Source organism: Seriola dumerili, unplaced genomic scaffold (assembly GCF_002260705.1).
Source record: "Seriola dumerili isolate Sdu_G_001 unplaced genomic scaffold, Sdu_1.0 BDQW01000468.1, whole genome shotgun sequence".
Classification (NCBI taxonomy): domain Eukaryota; kingdom Metazoa; phylum Chordata; class Actinopteri; order Carangiformes; family Carangidae; genus Seriola; species Seriola dumerili.
In genome coordinates this window covers 822,748-836,103 of record NW_019174723.1, presented here as the reverse complement: position 1 = coordinate 836,103, position 13,356 = coordinate 822,748, and the positions used below count along the sequence as shown (strand labels likewise).

General features: G+C 41.4%; 1 protein-coding gene across 1 annotated transcript; it reads right to left on the bottom strand.

Annotated features, from left to right (window-relative positions):
* Positions 1–1,072: 1,072 nt before the first annotated feature.
* LOC111235026 (synaptophysin-like) lies at positions 1,073–12,665 on the bottom strand. The gene is made up of 7 exons (XM_022763314.1): positions 12,585–12,665; positions 11,121–11,186; positions 4,802–4,926; positions 4,139–4,337; positions 3,847–4,038; positions 3,447–3,759; positions 1,073–1,228 (listed from the first exon to the last, which is right to left on the bottom strand). Exons 1-6 carry the CDS (start codon positions 12,600–12,602, stop codon positions 3,478–3,480), a joined length of 882 nt encoding a protein of 293 aa, XP_022619035.1. The 5' UTR covers positions 12,603–12,665; the 3' UTR covers positions 1,073–1,228; positions 3,447–3,477.
* Between the last annotated feature and the right edge of the window lie 691 nt (positions 12,666–13,356).

The window sequence follows — 13,356 nt, the reverse complement described above, 5'->3', positions numbered from 1 at the left end:
AAGAGAAGATACTCTGTCTTTACAACTTTCTGGACCACAGTAAAAGGCGACTCAAAAAACATGAAGAGGTTCACTGACAAATCTCTGTTGATGCCATTATACATAAATCTGAAAAAATAACAAAACACAGAGTAAAACCGACCGCTAAACTGTTGTTCTCTCCCCCGACTCAACAATATATTCATACTGAGATAAAAGCACACTAAAGCACAGCAAATATGGGATGCAACCATTGCTCACTAATTTTCTTAACCTTTATGCTAGTTTTGATTTGTATGTCAGAACCTTCAAAATTTTCTGTGTATCACAAGAGTTCACCCTCATCTCAGACATTGATATTTGATGGAAAATACATATAAAAAAACATAAATAAAGTTGAAACAACACTACTTATAACCTTCTGTATCATATATTCACTGCTACTACTCATAATTATCACTCTTTTTCTGTGCTCCACTTATATATGCCAATAATTCTCTTCTGTTTCGCCTATCTAGAGTTGTGTAAATCACATGGACGTAATAAAAAAAGAAAAAAAGATTTTCACAGATTCTGAGATGAATGCATAAAACCGCACGATCATTGTAGGGCATGATAATCAACGGGAATTAAGAGGCAACTAGGCTAACACTATTGTAGCCTCTAAACAGGAACCAAGTAATTGCAATTGAATAACTCTGCTCGCTCAACATTTGTTGTATAACAACTAATATGGAGTGCAGCAAGTTATCAACTGTGTACAATATAATACATACGCTATATATCAGCATGTTGAATATTTACAACAGCAGACAGACAAATACATTCTCTCAAGTTAAATATTTACTCACAAACTATTTTTTTTTTTCATTAAATGTCTTTTCCATTACAAGATTTCTCTTAAATGTTGTCGTACACGAAATTGTTTGGTGGTATCTTGTTATTCAGTTTTTCTCGTATAACGCAAACAGACAATCCTCTGTTGTCTTCTACAGTTAAATACATCACGAGAATAAACATCATGTTACTAGCAAAGACCCATTTCCCACTTTTTTTTACCCCCGCCCCCCCCCAACCCCCTCCAGATCCTGCTCCCCAGTGGTGCTCCCTTCCCCAGGACCCACCAGTTTCTGCCCTCCATGCCTGCCTCCCTCCGCCTGTCAACTCACAGATACACAAACAGACAAACTGAGGAGTGTGGAAATGCAGGTGGTGGTCAACAGCCACACTCCGAAATCACAAGGTCACCCTGGGAAGAAGGGAAAAAGAGTAGACAGGCAAGAGACAGAGGGGAAGACAATATTAAACGAACAGAAAACGTATGATCACATAAATTACATGTTGAATATATAAGCAAAACGACGATTCAATAAATATGAGATATCACAAGCTGATATTGAAATTATTTTTGAAGTTGCCTACTCTGTGATGATATTTAGCAAATGTTACGTAACCACAGTCAAGTCAGAAAATGACACTGTATATATTTATATGTGTTATAGTTAGAGTTATACACATAGTTAGAAGTGTCAATGTTGTATTTTATAGTTTATGTAATGTGTTGATCTATAATGTGTAAAAGTTCAAGGTAGTACAAGTTATTAGAGCGAGGACATAAACTGAAAAGCCCCATAAAAATTAATTCTGAAAACATCCTTAGTTATATTCAAACACTCAGTCACTGGACTGGCAACATAAGCAACCCACCTGCCATTATTTAAAATGCTAAAATCTTATTGGTGCGTGGAAATACATGACAACACCTTTTCCCCATTGAGCACCTCCCACTTCAAACCAGTGAGAACAGCAGAGAGAAAAACAGAAATACAGAAATACGTGAAGAGAAACAACCAAATGTATTGTAACTTTGGCAGAAAGTTTTGTGGTCATGTAGAATCCCATTGGTCCTTGTGAAAAGATGACTGAGAAAGTAGATCTTCAGGACCTTCAAGTCATAAAATAAGGTATTCATTTTAGAGAGATTAAAACCAGTGAACCCGATCAAATGTTGCTATAAGCTCGGGCTGGACATTTCTAAATCTTTGAAGACTGAGAGCAATTTTAACCAGTCAGGCTCAGTATTCTTCAGTACTCTTATGGTATCGAAACACTACATCAAAAAGCTCTCTCAGCCAGTGTTATTAGGTTTGTTACTGGGTTGCTGGGGAATAGAGGAAGCCATGACTAAATAGAGCAGGTATATGAATATAGCTTTACCGGATAACTGTAACAGGGGGATGCACCTGCTACTCAGCATAAAGACATGTTGTGTCAATGAACAACTGCTTCTCTTGTCAGGAAAATATAAATACAGGTTGTTTTTAAAGAATAGGTTGACATTTTTACATCTTTTTCATGTCTATTTACTGTATATAAAATAATGCTTTTTTTAGAGTTAACAGTCGCTGTGATCGTTCCTCCTGACCATAAAGCCAGCTAGTTGCTAACTGTGTCTGTCCGTTGATTGGTGCTGAGCAGGCAGTGTGCACTGGGTTTTTGGAGCTTAGAGCTTAGAGCTTAAAGCTGTCTGCTGCAGGTGAAAATGATGCTATAGGAGCAGTGAGAGTGAAACCAAAAAAATAAAGATGTAGGCCGGGACAGCTGACCAATACAAAGGAGATTCTTGTGATCATTCTCTGAAGTTTCATCACTATGAGCAACCCCTTCCACATTGTCAAATTGTTTTCATCTTATCATTTGATACATTATTGTTATTAAAAAAAAAAATTGATTATAGCTGCTTTAAGTTCAGCTGACAATAATATGAGCTTTCAGCAGTAGACAAATCCCGTATCTTCCACAGTTAGAGTTTTTAGCTCAAAAGTCCCTTTTTGTGTTTCCCAAGACAGTTTTTTTCAAAGGATAGAAATACAACAGAGGGAATCTCATATCAAAAAGACACTTACACACTCAGACTGGTAAAGCCTCAGATTTTGGCAACCCACCGCTTACATGGGAATGACGTTAAGAAGGAATCTCCTCATGGCCCCTCAACTATCTAAACAAACAATCAATGCTGCTGTTTTACCAGTCTCATTTTGTAATATGTTTCTAAACACAATGTCAGAATTTGCCGCTGAGATGATAAGAAAAACTTTTTCAACAAGAAGGTTCAGTCAGGTTACATGCTCTATTTAGCTAAAAAACCCAGTGTTTGATCATCAGTGATGTGTTAGGATGTGACAATGCGTCCATATTTGAATATCATTCAAGGGAGCAAAGAGGCTCAGGAAATGGTTTGTTTGTCATTTGCATAGCAATAATACCTCAACTCATTCTTGCCGATCATATGCCCAAGAGACTAACAGACCAAAATAGTGACATTAGAGTTCAGCTGATATTCAGCAGATATTGATATAAACCTACTAAACACTGCCATTACAATTAATTTGTGCTCAAATTAAAGATACGATTAGATCACTACCTCTAAGACATTCAATAATGTGATGTGAAGTCCATGCACTCACCATCCTACAGCTGTGGTTTAGCTGGACAGGCTCACATTTGATTAGAGTAAGAGGTGGGCTGCTGCTCATAGCCCTGGCTGTAACCTCCTTCCTCATTGTAGCCTCCCTGCTGGCCGTAGTCGGGCTGGTAGCCTCCCTGGGAGCCGGCGTAGGGGTCCTGCTGACCGTAGCCTCCCTGGCCGAAGGAGTCGGGGGCGGGCTGCTTCTCCTGCGATGGGACGTATGTTCCAGCGAAGGCAGCCATCCAGCCGGTCTCCTTGAAGACGAACCACAGGTTTCCTATCCACAGGATGAGGTTGATGAAGCCAAAAGCCTGTGGAGCAGAAAGGAGATGAGTGTTTGTTCTAGCAGAAATTTACTGTAACTGTTCTCACACAGCTCCTCAGTATCCAGGACCTACCACGGAAGTGTTGAGGCCGGAGACCTTGGGGTCGTAGACCTCACGGCAGCGATTCTCTTGTTCATCACAGGCTGAGATAAAAGTGATGACCTTCTCTGGATCAGTGTTTGTTTTCACGTCTGATAGGCCTTTAGCCCAAGCACATGAAGACACCAGCCACATGAAGGCAAATACCGCCGTCACAACAAAGTCCTGGGAATCAACAAGACAAGAAGTTTACTTTCACATTACAGTGTAGAGTGTAGTTATAGGACTTGTACGCCAAGAAGGTATAAGAGGTAAATTAACTCACGATCTGGGCCCCTTTGGTGTTTTCACGGTACTTCTCCAGCATGAAACAGTAAACAGCGAGGGCTGCCATGGAGTAAAGGAAGGAGAAGACACCGATGGTGACGAAGAACTCAGCTGAGGAGGAGTAGTCCCCAACCAGGAATAGACGCTCGGGGTTTCCTCCCTTGCAGGTGGGGGCATCAAAGTAAACCTGATGGAGCCTGAGAAAAGCAAGAGAAGGAGAGACAGAAATTAAATGATGAAAGTGCAAGAGGAGCAAAGGAAAAGATACAGTTGTACATGTGAATACAATGTGTCTCTTATATTTATTTTAGGTATGTATTTGTGTAAAGATGAGTTAGGATCTGTATAATTAAGGAATAGTGTGACATTATGGGAAATGCTATTATTTGTTTTCTTGGGAGGATTTAGATGAGAAGATCAATACCACTCTCATGTCTGTCTGTACATTAGCTTAGCTTAGCATAAAGACTGGAAACAGGAGGAAACAGCTAGCCTGGCTCAGCCCAAATCATATCCAAGTCACAGCTTCTTAATCCATATTATAACTTGTTACTTTAACACATGGGTAGGCAATTATTTTATCATTATTTTTCTTTTCTACCTTTGAACAGAGGCAGACGAGCTAGTTTTCCAGTGGAGACAGTGAAGACAGAATACATACCTGAATGGATATTCAAATTCTACTTCTATGCCCAGGTCACTCTCCGACCGGTTTTTACACTCCACGCTCATCTTGAACATGCCAGAGTAACTGCCACATGTCGAGAAGGCGAAGATTGCAAAGATCTGCAGGAGAGAGAAGAATGAAGGCACCAGTCAGACAAACCGGGAGAAACAGAGAATACTCAGAGCGATTTGTTTTTTTATGTCACACTTTCTTCCCTGACTCACTGATCACATACAAGCTTTATATTCCAGTTCAGCTCAGATGATGTAACCGTGTAAACAAAGAGCTAGACTGTAAAACAGGTGACAGCTCCATTTCCACTGAGAGCTGCAGACTCTGCTTTCACCACCTGCAGTGTCTCAAGCAGACTGACATCTCCACCAATCATGGTGAGCCGCTGGAAAATGCACACAGAGTGCAGATCAATGCAGCGTTATCACCAGGTTACACAGCAAGGCCCGTACCTGTTGCCATGGTTACCATTACTTTTGGTTGATGTGGCTTTCCTGCAGATGTTTTTATAGTATTATTTTTTGTACTTTGTGGTACAAGAGTGATAGTGAATTCATTCAGAGTCTGTTAATTCAGGTACAAACGGCTCAGTCGTGTTCCCCAGCTCCCGCCTCTAGTCGCGTAAACAGCACAAACAGACATGCATGGACATAAACTCACACTCTCACACCACACACACACACACACACACACACAAACGCACAGCAGATTAGACACGTCAGACTATTTTTACCACACCCTCCCTACGCTGCAGGCCAGATCCGATTGGATGGAAAATCCAGCTATTAATCTGACTGAGGTGCTCTACCATCTGTCACCAAATACTCAACTACAAGCGATTGTACAGAGAGTCACAACACACACACACTCAGAGCCACACCTACACATGTGAGCTTGTACACACAAATACACAAAGGAATGTCACCTCCTTCTTAAGTCTAGTCTTGTAGTACAGTCTACCTGCTGCAGGCATCAACACACTTAACTATTTACAGTAATCTTTAAGCTAATGTGAGTCAGAGGCTCGTTTGTTGGATTTACACACAGTGGCCGCCTAGAGCGAGCCTCATTGTGATCACTTTTATTCATCCTCCTCTCCTCCTGCAGGTCTTCTCTCACTGTCGTTGCTAAAAGGCTAATCAACACGTATTAGTAATCAATGCAAATGGCTATAAACATGATGAAAGTTGCAGAGTTAGCTCATTACAAATTTGAAGAAAGGGGGGAAAAAAAATAATTTGCCATCTGGAGCGTAAATTTACAGCTATAATCCACCCTAAAATACAAATAATGTCATATTATTTTTATAATCTTAGCTGGAAATACAGAAACTCAAATCTTCAGAACATTTGAGCTTCGTCATGTTTTTATGGCTGCATTCATGAACCACCAAATATCACTCTAAGTTCAAATTGGCAGCGAGTCTCAACTCTGCCGTATCAACCTTAAAAGAGTCAAGTTCGAGGTAACAAATGCAAAAACAAAAAGACAAGGCTGAAAAATGTGAGTTGTGTTTTCCCTTTGAAACCCATATAACAGGATGTACTGCTGCAGCAGCTGCACAATCGATCAATACCTACAGCACGTGCAGTGTATCACACCTGCAGTGTCGGCACAATCCTTCACACAGTGCGTATAATGGTATATTTTATCCTAAAAGATAAGTCATCCATCTTATTTTGTTTATTATAGCTGCCTTATGATACTATCTTTTTATTATGAGGACATTAAATGGTTTAAGAGCTCCCAGTGTCCATATCATTCTTACACTATCCCTCTGAGACAGTTAGCAGTTCAGATTTCATGAGACGGATCAATATGGAGATCAACATTTGGTGCCCCAGCTGTACGTTTGGCTTTCTTGTCATCTTCTTCTTCTTCTTCTTCTTCTGCGGTGGCATTTTGAAGAAAAAGAAAATTCACTCTAATGAGAAAGAAATGATTAAACCACACTGCTGCTTCATCTGGATCATCATAAAGTGATTTGAATCACACTGATATGATGGGAGGAATTAATCGAGGGAGGCAGCACATTTACTTCTAGATGGAAATGTAGCGTTTTAGAACATTATTGCCTTATTATAACATAAAATACAGACCCTGATGTAAATGTATAATAAGGTAGAAATGTAGGAATAATCACGTGTGCTGTCATGTTTAAATATAATGAGACACATGTCAAAGTAAAGTAAAAGGAGTCTGCAGTCATCTCAGCAGCTCTGTGAGACATGAGCTACATGCTAATGTCAGCATGTTCACCATCTTACCTTAGTGTGTAAGCCTGCTAACATTTGCTAATTAGCACTGAACACAAAGCACAGCTGAAACTGATGGAGTGTTAGGGTCATGTATGTGTGTGCTACATTTCACAGCCACCCAATAGTTTTGGAGACATTTTACTCCAAAGCACAAATGTCAGCCTTATGATGGGAGTGTCATCGTGTAGGAACCATGAATGACTAGTAGTTCTTAATATATTTCAGTCTGGACCAAAGTGGTGGACTGACCAACACTGCCCATCCCCTAGAGCCACACCGCTAGCATGGCTAAAAAACCAGTAGCATCATGGAAACAGAATCGTAAAAAGACGGCACCGTGGCACAATTGAGAGCTGTACTTTTATGGTGACAGATGAGTGGAGGGAGGGGTGAAGGAGGAGGAGGAGGAGAGGCACAGCCAGGCTGAGAAAAGAAATGGTGGCACACTGAGTGTTAAGTGCCATGGTAACACTGCTGGCAGCATCACACAGCGAGGAGGCAGAGGCTGGTTTCTACCCCTCCTGGTATGCTGGATGGTTGTCAGCTCTTCTGTGCCGAGATGATACATAATCCTACACACTCAGACAAACAATCTGTCTGCTACTGCTTTTCTGTTTTTCTTTCTCTGTCCCTATCCATTAAAACTGATCCATACATAAATAAAAGTAGTCAGTATTAAAGCCTGATTTTTCATATTTGGGAATTACCAAATCAAAATGATATTTTAGCTAATATATATATATATATATATATATATTTTACATAAACACAAAAAAGTGTTTAGATTTTAGATTTTTGTTAAACTTGTTCTTTTAAAACCCATCCTTATCAGAATAAAACAGTTCATGGAAATGTAAAAATACTTTACGATGAACATCATAAATAGAGATTGCTGTATGTATAGTATCTATGTTCGGACAGCAACCTCTCTCATATCTGTAGTGGCTGTACTGTACTGTATAGCATCATATTAAAAAATTAAAATACATGCCAGCATTTAGCCAAAACCACAAAAGTGCAAAAATAAACACAAGCTGTGTAAGCCTTCATGGGAGGCCCTGGAGTAATAACCACAGAGAGTGCCTGTACAGCAAAAGCCCCCTGAGCTACAACAAAATCAACAGCCTTTATTACACATTAGGGACTGCACCAAAGTGAATAAGGCTCTCACTTCATGTTCTCACAAACAGCCATTTTATTCTTGCCGGGTGTGAGTCAGAGAGTGAAATTTGAATGCGGATGAAATTCAACATAGTAGTGCCATCCTGTAGCAGCAGAGGCAGGAGACTTGTTTGCCTACTCTGTGGTCGAGCACTACATCAGCTGTATCTGGGAACTCAATGTCTTCCAACATCCATCAAATCTAGGCTTTGTCAGCACTATTCCCCAGAGACAGGGAGAGAGGGAGAGGGAGAGAGAGACAGGGCGGGTGAGGTGAGGTTGGGAGAGGTGGGGTTGGGTGAGGAGGGGCGGGAGGGAGGGGGAGGGGAGGGGAAGGGAGGGGAGGGGAGGAAGCTACATGTTTCACACATACAAGATGTTGCTTAAATCTCACACATTTAGTGAACACTTGCGCTGAGACGCTTTCACAGATTCCTGTAATGCTCAGATGTAGAAAACAAGATCTCACACCTTCAACCCACATACATGACTGATCCAAAGTGATCCAGTCCCTTTCTATAAACTATTATCTCTCCCTGCTGACAAATTGCTGCTTTGTAACATGAAGGCTGCTAAAAAACAAAAAAAAAAAACAGGTTTGTTTGTATTACACATAAACATTTCTTTCACTGCTGCCTGTTTCCACTGAATCCTGCTTTAGAAACTGGAAAAATACTTTTGAGGGGTGGCTCCTCTCTCCCCTCCTGAAAACACTGTGTTGCTGGTGGTGCATGCCCATATTAATCCAGAAAGAGCAGCAGCTCCAGCAGCTCCTCCTCTAGACTGACGCTGAGGCACGCAGGCCCTCTGACAGATGATTCATGGGCCCTGGCTTCCTGAGCGTGGCTGCTGATTGGTGGTTGGCTTGCTGTGACCCAGGGAGGCCGTGATGAGGTGCTGGCACACTCACACAGCTCCAGGGAAGGACTACAGAGTCATGCGGTACACTCGTGCCGCTGACTGTTCTCTGGTATATCTGCAGAACCCATTACAGAGCGGGACTGCTTTGGCACGCACGTTTTCATCTGGACTGTTATGTTCTCAGGCTGAGGAGCAGGGGTGTAGCTAAGAATTATGGGATCGGTGCACAAGAGAGGAACCCCCTCCTCAATTTCCTTATATGTTATCAAGAAAACATAGCTAATTAGGTCTGAAACTGAGCATTTCATTATTGATAAATCTATTGATTATTTTCATGATTATGATTTTCACCAGCCCAAGGTGACCTCCTAAGGTAGCTTGTGAGTTTATTGTTTCAACAATGACTAACATGATGAATCGATTATCAAAATAGTTGCTGATTAATTAATTTATTAACTAATTTTACTCACTGTGTTGATAACAATAACCGGCCGCTGTAACCACAACCACAAACCAGTTCATAACATCACATCAGGGCTTTAACATAAGAGAAAGGAAAAGAAAAGACACTTGACTCCACACATCTGAGAGGCCTTCACTTAGCTGCGGGGTCTACACGGGTAATTAGTACCACTATTCCCACCACTGTGGTGCCCCAGCTGTAGAGGGAAAAAAAAACAGCAATAAAGAAGCACTGCTGTTAACCCTGCAGCTTGAACATGCTGCTGCTGCTGATGGAGGACAAACAGTGTGGATGACAACGTATAATATGAGGATATGTGCGACCATCCTTGATGTGTCATCTTCTAAAAAAAAAAAAAAACCCTAAAAATGATCTTGGATAGATCTACATGGATGTAACTAACAATTCTTGTCATTATAGATCAATCTGCTGATTATCTTCTCGTTTGGTCTATGAAATAACAGGAAGTAGTGAGAACGGCCCAAGTAGTGTCATCGTAATGGTTGCTGTGTCCAGTCAACAGACCAAAGCCCAAAGATATGGAGTTTATGATTGAATAAGACAAAGAAAAGCAGTAACTCTTCACAACTGGAGCGTGGGAATATTTGGCACTTTATCTTGAAAAATGACAGTGAGTAATTGAGTAGTAAAATAGTTGCAGTAGCTGCTAATTTATTAATCAACTAATTGTTTCTGCCCTAAATGGAAGTGGATGAATTAATCAGTGAAAGTCTGTGTCACTGTATCCCATCTGTAAACGTCCTAATAGGCACTATTTAATGACGCCCCCTCCCCCAACCCCCCAAAAAAAAAAAAATAAAAGCAAAAAAATCTTTCTCCTTAAAATGCAGAAGATCTATAATCCTTGAGCCAAATTAAATAAATAATTCATATATGCTTCTCTCTTCTTCCTCTATATACTAATATGTGAATAGATTGCTGGCTCCATCATCTGGTGGAGGAGACTGTGCACATTAAAACACATTAATAAACTGCTCTAGTATGCAGAGGTCACGTCCTCTGAGAAGCATTTGACAAATTGTCATTATATTCCTCGGTGAACTGACACTGTGTTACTACAACAGTGACGTAATACATCCTGCTGGTGTCTCCTGCTCAGGGCTGCTGGGGCAGTGTCATCATCACAACCACCATCAGGATACAACAGACCCGTCTGTATTAACCTCAGTTATTATTTGAAATTTTACTATTATTAATCATTAGCCCTGAGGAGGAGTTCATGTTTCAGGAGGAAAAAAATAAAGACACGTGAAAATAAAAAGTGCTGATAGAGGCTTCAGCTGTGAAGCTTTTTTTTCTGAGAGTGTACAGTCACATCCATTATTAAGCTCCGTGCAGCTTTATGACCTCTGTGTGACAGAAGGTCACAAATCTGTCAGTAAGAGACATGGCATTATTATTTAATACAAACAACAATACTAGTCCCAAGCACTTTATCCTTATTAACATTTTCTTCTTTTTTTTTATTAAAATTGAAAATATTCATGCATTATTGCTGTTCGTTGCAGTCACTGATAATGTAAAATTGATGACTTACCCACTGAAGAACTTTTATAAATCCCAAAGGTTGTTTGACTACCGTGAACTGCCCTTGGGCCACCAACTGTCAAAACACAAAAATCACAAAATCAGCTCTAGAGTTTTTTTTCTTTTTTTTTAATAACATTTTCATTTTCATGTCTCTCGCTGTGAGAAGTCTCGGTATACCAGACCAGGCGTGGTGATGATGATATGATGATGCTGGTTAAAAAACATAAACCTAACTACCTCGGCCTCACAGCCCACAGGCCGGGCCCAGTGCTGGCACCTGCAGGTGTTTATTTAGCAAATATCTGCCTGTGAATAAAGTGAGTCAACTGTCACAGCTGGTGCCTTTAGTGGCATACTAGATGCTGCACAACTACAGTATATTCATTTTGATATTGACTTCAAATGCTGGGTGTGTGTGTGTGTGTGTGTGTGTGTGTGTGTGTGTGTGAGAGAGAGTGAGTGAGTGAGAGAGAGAGAGAGCTCCTGCCAGCATTACAATTACACAAAGCTGATTAACTGACTCTCCTCTCTGCTCTCTTGCCACACACCTCACAGCAGCCTTTTTTTTTTCTTTTTTTTTTTTTTTAAATTCATTTATGAGAAACGTGTGTAGCCGAGGAAGCGAAAGGTGGAGGCATTTGTGCGCAGGTGAATGCGACACCGCAAAGAAGGCGGTGTGTCCCTGTGTGCATCAATAAATGGCCGCACAGGAATAAGCAGCAGTGATGGGGATACTTTCACCCTGACGCTCGTTGTGTCTCCAGCCGCCACGGAAGCCAAACATCCATATTAAACAGATGACGCATGAACTGAGAGAAAGAAATAGTCATGTTCAGAGATTGGCAGCCTGATTGTCCGCTTCTTTCCCGGGTTAAACCTTATTGGCTTTGTCACAAACCACACAGCTCTCTGAGAGATGAGCTGGAGCCTATAGTGGCCATAGAGATGCAGGAGACCGTTCCCTGTGTCGGGCCTACTGCGGCTATCCGAAAACACCGAGGGCCTTGGAAATTAATCAAATTCCCGTTTGTTATCTTAGCAACAGCAGGCTAATTGAGACTTGAGCAATCTGAATCAATTAGCTCAATCTCTTGAGATGATAGGCTACATCCTCTCCCCTTACTTTGCTAAATGTCATTGCTGCAGCAGTCTGTGGACATCCTACACATTTTTTGGACTGTCAGCGGGCCACTCCATCACATCGACTGCAGCATCAGTAGTGGAAAATGATCCGGTTCCGTCGTGCTCTGTCGCGCCTTTACTCAAATGCATCCTTTTTAGATAAATGCAACATTACTATTTCGACTCCAAGGGATCGAAAACGCTGCATTTAAACCTAAAGGTCGGCGGTTTGTGACAAAAATATCTTCATTCAAGCGCACGACAAAGGAAAATTAGCAAATTAAATAAATAGTCAGTCACATAACGCAACTATAATGAAATAGATAATTTTCCCTCTCCAAAGCCTTACCTGGTTTGCAACATCCATCTTGGCCGCTTACTAGCTGATAAGAGGATCAGAGGGGCGGTGGGAGGGAGGCGTCTCATCCGGAACAGCCCAGGGGAGGAAGACGCCCAGGAGGAAGAGCCGGACTGCGTCACGAGCTGGTGCGAGGACGTGGGAAGCGTCGTGACGTCAGATAAATCGCTGGACGTGGAGTAAGGAGTAGGCGAGTCGAGGCATCTGTCCAATCACAGCGCTGCTTTATTCTAAGGGGAGCTGAGATTGCCTGCAGGGGGTTATTCTAATGAAGAAAAGAGAGGCATGGAGACAGTTCACGCTTTAGTAGACAGGAGGAGAGATGTAGAGAAGGTTGGTGGCCGTCCTTCGGGTGGCTGGTGGGGGGGGGGGGGGTAAAAAAGGTCAGTGAAGAACTGTTGCTGGTCATTAGCAGGCAGCAACATCACCTGACACCACAAACAGTTGTATTTTTAGAATAACACATTTTCTCTCAAACCCTAACTCTGCAGAGAGCGAGTTGGGGGAGGTTCAGGAGGAGTTCAAGTCATGCAGATCCATCCAAAATAGCATCGAACATGAATAAACGGTGTGTGATGTAGCGCTGAACAGCACACACATAAGTCATTGTTTTGCGTGCTTTTTTTCTCTAAAAGGAGAAGTGAAACCCAGATGTTGTCCATCTGCTGGTCCATTAATGGCTGATTATATAATTCACCCCTTTGTGTTTCATTGCAGTTTTCAACATCCATTGTAACACTGCCGTAAACAAAATAAACAAAAA